This window comes from Papilio polytes, unplaced genomic scaffold (assembly GCF_000836215.1).
Source record: "Papilio polytes unplaced genomic scaffold, Ppol_1.0 DF821289.1, whole genome shotgun sequence".
Classification (NCBI taxonomy): Eukaryota; Metazoa; Arthropoda; class Insecta; order Lepidoptera; family Papilionidae; genus Papilio; species Papilio polytes.
The window spans coordinates 3,099,052-3,108,496 of NW_013527915.1; the positions used below are offsets into that span (position 1 = coordinate 3,099,052).

Below are 9,445 nucleotides of genomic sequence, written 5' to 3' on the forward strand. Positions count from 1 at the left end.
CGCACGCGTGTCGCATGTCCTCCAGCGACGGCGTTCCCAATAACTCCGTTATCAACTCCAACTGGAATATCAAATTTATCTGTTAATATGACTTCAAAATCAAAAAAAAAGAATAAGCATTTTTGCATTAGACAAATAACATGTGAGTTATTCAATGTTAATTACAAGGATAACATAAGTAATTATTACCTGTTGCACAGGGCTCTGAGCTTGAAACAGTATGCGCCTGCCTAGGAGCTCGCCGAATATGCAGCCTACAGACCACACGTCAACGGCGGCCGTGTAGTGGTTGGCGCCCATCAGGATCTCTGGTGCTCTGCAACATTTTAAATCATAATAAACCAAGTGACCCTTGTATCGCACAAGAAAAATAAAAATAAGTGTACGATAAAAAGATCCTAGGCAAGAAATTGCTATTTATAGAAAAAAAAACTTAGTACTGTAACGTATTTTCATACGGATTACGTATCTTAATAGATTCTCCATGTTTTAAAATTCAGTATGTGCAAGAGCCAAACAAATTACAATGTTTTTGAACGATATATTTCAAACCTATACGTTGATTTCTCACTACTTTCGATGCAATAAAACTAAGGCTGAAAAACCATTAACGTATTCTACCGGGCAAAGCCATAGTAAGTAACCAGTGTGAATGTTAAAATATTTAGTGCAACGCCTATTTAAACGACGGAGTACGAAAGGACCTTCAAAGCATTAATTTTAGACGATGTCACTTGGAGATTTCGGTCTAATACCTCACTCTCCAGTGTACAGTTATCAAAGCCGGTATACATATTTAATGTATTGTCTCTCAGTACACAAGTCCTATGTAAACGTGAGAATTAATAAAAGTATAGGTTTGTATCTGTAAGTTATAAGGGGTCGTTAACTCGAACGATATTAACAATTGCCGGGTTGCTTAGCAATAACAATGGGGTGCCATTTGGCTGTCATTATCGACATACGGTTACCAGAAAAAAGCTATTTTGTTGCTTTCAGATATAAAATTATTACTGACGACTTCGCCCGCGTGAAATTAAAACATATAGCCTATTTATAAATTACCTTTCTAACGGTGAAAGAATTTTTGAGTTATTTCAATACATAAAAATAATACAAATCTTTCATCTTTAAAATCTTAGCATAGATAATATTGTACAACATGAAACTATTTCCACTACAAAGGTATATAATAAAATATCAAATACCATTTTAAAATGGTCACTCACAAATGCAATTGGCTTTCCAACATACAAATATAAATAGACTTTGAAAACCGATAAAAGATGGCTGCCATTTAGTATGTATCGAAGTGTACACTTGAGTTAGCAATTTCTTGGGTTTTGTGTAACAAAGGCAGCCGTGGCCTGGTTGCGAGCGCGGACTCCACTGAGGTCGTATCGTTCATTCACAGCCCGCACCTCCCACAGCCTTCGATTCACCATTTATTTGGAATTCAAGATCAGCAGTACGTGAGTCGAATCGGTAATTGCTTTTATGCAACATATTCGACTTTTCCTTTCTCTTTAAACATGGGTTATCTCTGGATAAAATGTTATAATCATTATCTTCAAAAAAATAACAAAGATAATAATTTTCATTCAAATCGAGGTAATTGAAAACGGCATTCTGCAGAAATATGCTTATATCTTGGTAAATCATGAAGAATCCAAGTACTAACAAAAGCTAATCACTAAACAAATCTTCCACATATTCAGAACAAATGCATGTTTACTTATTACAGTCTACATAAGGAACCTAGAATTGTAATTCTCTCGTATCGCAAGTTGGAATTACGAAGTGAGAATACGTCTTTTTTCAAACGATAAAGTGAGATTCCGAGTGATATATGCGTAGGTTCAATTGGCATCAAATTGCGGCGTAAAGTTTAATATCCCGGCGATATGGAGCCCGTCTGCGGAGCGAGGCAAAGACGAGAACTTTCCAACTGTTCCTATGTATGCGTATATACATTTATATACTTTACTTATGTACGGACGTGCGTTGTATAAATTGCCTGACAAGTAATGTATGAGCGTTATTTAACGGGCAATGCAATAAACCCGGTTATGGGTACATATAGCATATACTTTTATGTTATTATGACAGACTAGCTTTCGCCCGCGACTTTATCTACGTGGAATTAGAAAAAAAAAAAGTGAGTAGCCTATGTGTCCTTCCAGACTATTCTCTACATCTATACCAAATTTCATCGAAATTCGTTAAGCCCTTTATAGGCTACAAACTCTAACAAACATCCATTCATCCATCCATCTAAACTTTCGCATTTATAATATTAGTATGAAGTATGATTTCTTGTATGTGTATGTAAATACAAGTTCAGAGTATATCAGAGGACATTTCGGATACTATAATTGTGAAGAAATATTTTTTTTTGTCTATGCATTAAATTTGGCTTTTTAGATCTCACATTCATACTAAGCTTGGAATTGAGAACAAAAACATTTTAGAGAAGCGAATAGACTGCAATCAAACTCAATGTTCATTTAAACCCTCTATATAAGATTGGCTTTCTCTCAGCAAAATATTCAAATGTGCGCAATCCAAACCAAGCTGAATAGTGAATTGGAACATTAACCTAATATAAGAAAACCTATTTCTACGTTTCAAAGTACTTTTATGGCAAAATAATAATCCTAATCGAAACTCGCAAAATTGACCAGAAAGTCTGTTTTGAAATAAGGCATATTACGTAAAATGTTTGTCCGCTATTTTAAAAATTTGCATTAAAGCAATAATGGAAAGTCCAACATAATGCCTAAAACTAATACAAACACTTCAGACTAAACCGCTTTCGGTTACACGCATATCAGAAAAGCCACAATTAGCAATATTCAACTTAACAATCTCAAATCTTTTGTACAAACTCAATTGTCATTCTTAAACTGAACAAAAGATACTTTAATTGCATACCTATAATACTGCGTGACAACTTCTTGCGTCATATTCTTCGTAACATCGGGCTCCTCGACCCGCGCGAGACCGAAGTCGCATATCTTGAGTACACAGTTGCTGTTCACTAGAAGATTGCCGGGTTTGATATCGCGGTGCAGGATACGGGCCGAGTGCAGATACTTTAGACCTGGAGAACAAATATAAACGCTATAAAACATACTTAAGATATAAAGCGAGCAATGTTTGCATGATTTTCATAAAATGCAATGTAACACAATCTTTAACGCAAGCAATGAAAAAGGCTTCTATTGTCAACATTTCTAGAAACAACCACGTAAGTAACATGCAATTGTTTTTAATATCTGGAAATATATTTATCTGCAACATACATGTTATTCCTAGACAGAAATCTATTAGTTAAATAATGTAATTACTATTTTTATTATTTAGAACATCGTCATGCGTAAAAACTAGAAGTCACATTCACTAAGTATGGTAAAATTGCACTGGTTTTCAATCAAGGGTATTTCCGTAAAGCATAACAAGACTAGACTGTTGGTATCGATTAAAACCTTTTACCCCTGCAACAATAAAATTCCCATGCAACTTAGAATTGAAGATAATACATTAAATTGCCTTAAACTGCCCAAATCTAGTATAAGATATTATAAATGTACTTCCTATAAAATCTAGTTTTGTCCACTTTCAACGGATATCGACAAAAGATTTCCTCGACGAAGGTCTGCATCAATTTACAACATAAATATCTGCGGACCGCCGCCCCACTTGTCGGATATATGAAACGGTTTCCTAACAGTGCGCCAGATTTCGTTGTCATAAATAATAGATGACAGGGGCGAGAATTTTGCTCGTTAGAGACGCGAAGCAGCACAGCTCTGGTCTCGAGAGATTGTCACAAAAAGCTGGCATTGCAATAAAGTGAGAATAAGTTCGTGTCGAGGTGAGATAATGTTATTATAATTTAATACGAATTTTCAAATAGAAAGGATTTTATATTTCTAACGAAAACTGGTATGTGTTTTAACCGGCCTCTGAAATTTGCTTTCTAGACTTCCACTACTTTAATAAGAGGACATTTCTACAACCTAATACTTTAAGTAAAATCTTTATAAATTATAGAAAACATCGATTACGTTAGTATCTTCTAGAAAACCAAAGACTTTCACTTAAGTGTAAATTAAATTATAAAAGTTAGCTACCGTGCAAAATAGACTGTTGTTGAATACTTTACCTAGCATTAGTTCTACACAGCGGGCTTGTAACCAGACGGTGCAAGCCGCAAAGCCGAATACGTTCTCCGAGTTAGAAATACCCGTGAGAACGCTATTTCACTTCCTTTACGCAAGGATAAGCTAAATAGATATAATACAAACTACAAATGTACACGTTTCAATATAATCTTGTTACGTTAAAACCTACAGATAAAAAGATTTTTTTACTTATAACCAGCCAAAAAAAAACAATCTTTACTGAAGAAATAACTTTTAAAAAATTCTGCAAGAATATATGGAACTTCCGAGTTATTATTTACTTACGTTCTTAAAGTGCATCTCTATCTTAGATTATTAAAACAAGAGTAGTTAAAACGCTTGAAAAGATGATAAAACGCAATCAAGTTACAGATTTGACAGAAACGCGAATGTACTGAGACAGTGTAGACGAGCGGTGGCGCCTCCTAGCGGTTTCTACGTCACAACAAATTAACGACAGCTCGTTGCCTCGTGTCGGATATAATTTCCCAACGGATGAACATCAGTTTTCACCTACGCGAATCCCGACAAAGAAAAATATTCAAATAAAAACAATGTTAAAGGTGGCTTTTCCCCATATCTATGACGCTCTGCAACTGTTAGATAGCAATTAAACTGTAAACACTGACTTCTAATACCTACATAGATATCTCGTCCGAAAAATTAAGTAAAACAGCACTCAGGGCATAACAATCGAGATTAACAAATATTTAATTATCAAAACAACTGAATAGACCAGTCAATTAAACTATTTTGATTGCATTAAATTAAAAATCCTTGAAAATTGACGGAATTAAAATAAAGATTTCTTGGCGTTTACTACAAGTAGTACCAAGGTAACATAGAAATCGGGAAAAGACTTTTTGACTTAGAAACTGTACCGTTAGGATTACAAAGGTTGATGATACAATAAAAGTACCAGGACAGCAGAATTAACAGTATATCGTGATTATCGTGCATCGGGTGCATTAGTTTGTGAGGTGAGGTCGACGTCCGCGCGGCAGACCGCGACGTCCCGGCTCCTATCACCGCAAGGACAACGATCCGATACCTACATTCAGTTCACTTGATGTAACAGCCACTTTAATTATAGGGTTTCCGTTGAAAAACAATGAGGTTTTTTCATTTTTAAAGCGGGATATAAAAAGTAAGAATAATTCTTATTTTACTTTAACGCGACATATAAAAACAACTTTTTGATTACTGAATTCCACTGTGAATATTTGTTTATTATATCACAAATAGGAATAATAATTTTAATACATTATGATACATGGATACAATAAAAATAAATACTATTCTAGTACCCATAAGCAGGCAATGATTTATTTTATTAGTCATTGCTGTCGAAAAACATGCTCTCAAATCAGTATAATAATTTATCAGAACACGTTATCAAGTGTTCAAGCTCATAAGGCTTGTAATAACAGTGAATCAGTTTGCTCACACCCGCGTCAAGCGCCGGTGGGTAATGGTACTACTTACGCCCATGCATGCATAGCATCAAACATGACCACAAAACATTAGAGTTATAGATCACCAAAGAAAAGCACTGAGTTGTCATTCTGCGTCAATTCAAACAAATGTCGAAAGAAATTAGAAACTTATTTAACTCTAGGCACTTTGGGAAATAATAAAATAGTAAATATCATTGATTTGCGACTAAACAGAAAATTGAAAAGAACGAGTACTAAAAGTACAAAGTTAACTTAAATAACATAAAGTTTGGCAGCTTAAATGTTTTAAAAAAAAACAGAAAAGTAAGCAATTAATTAGTTAAAATTAAGGTATCTTTAAAATTAAAAACTATGAAATCCGGATAGGTTAGTCTTATACACGTTAATAGAATTGACAGTGAATTTATTACTCCAAAAGAGATAATGCGTGCTCCATAGTATTGAATAAGTCATGTACAGGCGAAGGAAATTGCGCGTTGAGAAATCTCCGATAAGCCGTGCTCCAAGATGGATGTCTCACACGTCTGGTGTCTGTGGAAATAGGTAATACTGTCCTACAATGATATATGTGGCTGGAGTAACTGACGTGCTAGGATTTAGGGAACATGTGCACGTAGATTACGCACGTCGACCGCCTATCACTTACACGAGCTCTCAAAATGTTACGTATTAAAACATTTTATAACTTGTCAAATATATTTATTTAGTATCTTAAGATTCTCAAACTTAGAAGCAGATAGTTTATGTTTTGCTAGTTTTTTAATTTGATTCTTTGTAATTGTGTAATTGGAGAATAAAATATTATAGTGATTAATTAACTTCAACCATTGATTTAACAGTGAACATGGTATGAAACTCTAAGCGCCTCCTGTTTGGTCCAGCGCGAGGATGTGATAGCAAAGAGAAATGCAGAGCAACGGGTCCGGTCAGGCGGCGCATTTCCATAATTTCGTTCGTTAGTCGGATCCCAACACACGATTCTATCGCGTCGCTTCCTACAGGCAATATTAATTAACGTAGTTCATTTACAAAGAATTTTAAAATAGTATTGGTTTCAAACGCGCCGCTGGATTTATGCTCGTAATAAAAGCGCTCGTGTTCTTTTGAAATATGAGTATTATCGATGCTGAATAGTGTAATGTAAGGAACAATACATTGTTTGAAATACATTGGCATTTTCTAGGAACACTAATGAGTTAACAAATCGAAATCTGCTGTTAATCTCCACTTAAGAGTGATGTAAACCGTAATTAATCGATATTCCAAAAAAGAACATTCAACTGCTTTGTAAAATTTAATTCAGTCGTAAACGATTCGTTATTTAACCTTAAAAAATCTGCAAGTCTGTAATTATGCTCACAATGTCAACGTATTAATATGAAGCGAAGCAATGGCGTCCCTGGCATCTAGGTAGGCACCTTTACCCGTAGCTGGCCGTTCAGCGGTCCATAGTGTATACGACTGAGTCGCCATTAGCATACTTGTCAACGTCTAGACTACCAGGACCGACCGTACATATTCGGGATGCATTCTATACGGCAGAATGGAACACAAAGGCTGTCTAAACGCATCTTACGACTTGGTTCATCGACTCGCTTGAATTGGTCAGTTCCAAGCAAATTACAACTGCCTGAAAAGACATATATTCTTAAACGTTAAACTATCTGGTCGTTGACAGTATAACGTTGCAACCGGCGACACGAAAAAATTCTAATTCTTCTTATAAGTTACAGAACTTTACTCGAATATTTACGTCATTGCTAGCCATTTAAATTTTTCGTAATTTACAAAAAAGTATATTCCGATAGGAAAAAAGGAATGGCCAGTATATTTCACTACAGTTCTAGTCAGCGAATATTTTAAAAGCAACTTCTATATTTTCTGTGAGCGTGAGCGATGTAGAGGTGGAATAAAAGCTGTCGGCGTGCGTTAAAACTGCGCCTTTCTGGGTCGGTGGTATATTTTGAAGTAATTTGAGTTCTAAGTCCCGAGGCCGGGTCGTCGAGCCGCTACTCCTATAAAGTTTTTAATTAAATGCGCCGAGCGCTGGGAGCTTAACGATCACATTTTTCTAGATTCCCTTAGCACGTTCCACTCTCGGGAAATCTCTCAGCGGCGGGCGGCAATGCGGGCGGCGGGAGGCGGGATTAATTGCAAGAATTAATAACGCGGAATCGAGATGATTCCGTTTGCCAGGAGGTGATTCCATTCATTTGCAGCAAAAAAATGTTTGAATACATTGTATAGTTTCTGTCACAGATCCTATACTAACATACTCGTAGTAAAACCTTACAACAAAAACTGAATTTTATAGAAATCGGCTTCCATACGTCATGTTACTTCACCGTCATTTGTCAATATAGTCTTTGAAGGATTAAATAGTCCTCAATATTTTAATGAATACAAAAATACATAACGCACATAAATACGTACATAACATAGCTCTCATACATAACATAACTCAAACAACTCAAAAGATTTGAAAGAAAATTTTAGCCACCCTTCCAAAAAAGTCTTTGAAATTTTAATTGATTTACTGCGCAGTCTTATAAGCTAGAGGGGAACATGGTTTGAAGAAAGTTTTTTAATGTGCCCAAACACCGCCCAGCTTTACACTAAAAGTCTTAGCCGCGGCCACGTACCTACCTGACTCTAGTTCCTTAAAGGCGTCCCTACATTATGTTAAAAAATCAAGTATAGTTAAGCATGCATTTGAAAGCATGTCGATTGCCTCAGCATATTTGTAAACGACGTTTTTTTTAAATAAATTGATAGATGTTTGGTAGATATTCGTAAGCAAAATTTCTTGTCTGATTTACGAGAATTTACTTCTACTGCCACTATTTTATATTTAATCTTAAAACCAGGATTTATAGCCTATCTAATCGAACAACTATTAAGAAGTATTTACGTGTATAACTCAATAAAAGTCTCATTTAAGCCAGCTATAGTAGATGTGATGGAAAAACTTCTCCCGAGAGCATAAGGGAGGCTCGCATTAAGTAACTTCCCGTACTAACCATTAGTTTGACCATTAAATCGCCTCCATATCATAAAAGCGAGCTCCGAGAGAACAATAACGTAACTACATCTCCGATATGAAGCTTTTGCCAATGTTTTTATATCCGCAGTACGCTCCAAAACAAAGATTAAGACAGTTTGATGAGTCAAACGACGCGTAACATACGAGTATGCGATAATTTAGAGACGACACTTTAGATGGGTTAATAAAACGTTTATCTCTTTCAAGCTTAGGTTAATATGAATAAAATCTGTACTAAAAATATGTCGTATTGTAAACTTTTTTTACTGGCAATTTTATAAGAAGGATAATATTAAATAAAAATATGACAAAAATTTTGCAAAGGATTGAATTAAAAATACATTACGCACGGTAAATACAGCAACAAAACCAATCAGCTTATCGAAATCTCTACAGAACTTACGTGCAAGTCTAAGGCAAAAGGAACCATTTGCAAAACATTTCGTAAGGTAAATCTTCGAGGACATTCACCAAAGCGGTTGATTAATTTAACAAGTAGGAAAGCTGACATGGGACGTATCGTAGGGGAGGCATAAAGTATGGGGGGTTTGTACTCACCTCTTAATATCTGGTAGAGGAAGACTTTGATGTGGTCGGCAGAGAGGTGTTGCGGTGACACGATGATCTTGTGCAGGTCGCTTTGTAGCAGCTCCGTTATAACATAACTGTAGTGGTACTTAGTTAAGGAAATTCAACATGTTTTATGCATTGCAATACAATAACATCTTCTATTTTCTTGTCAGTAAAAGTGTAAAACC

The 9,445-nt window shown here is 35.5% G+C and overlaps 1 protein-coding gene across 1 annotated transcript in view; it reads right to left on the reverse strand.

Moving 5' to 3' along the window:
• Positions 1-9,445, reverse strand: part of LOC106109108 (serine/threonine-protein kinase NLK) — a gene marked incomplete at its 5' end in the record, with an annotated part of 82,676 nt that overhangs the window by 3,868 nt on the left and 69,363 nt on the right. Inside the window, 4 exons of the mRNA XM_013290511.1 lie at positions 6-61; positions 190-316; positions 2,935-3,103; positions 9,246-9,352. Coding sequence (XP_013145965.1) covers positions 6-61; positions 190-316; positions 2,935-3,103; positions 9,246-9,352 — 459 coding nt within the window. The remainder of the gene's footprint in view (positions 1-5; positions 62-189; positions 317-2,934; positions 3,104-9,245; positions 9,353-9,445) is intronic.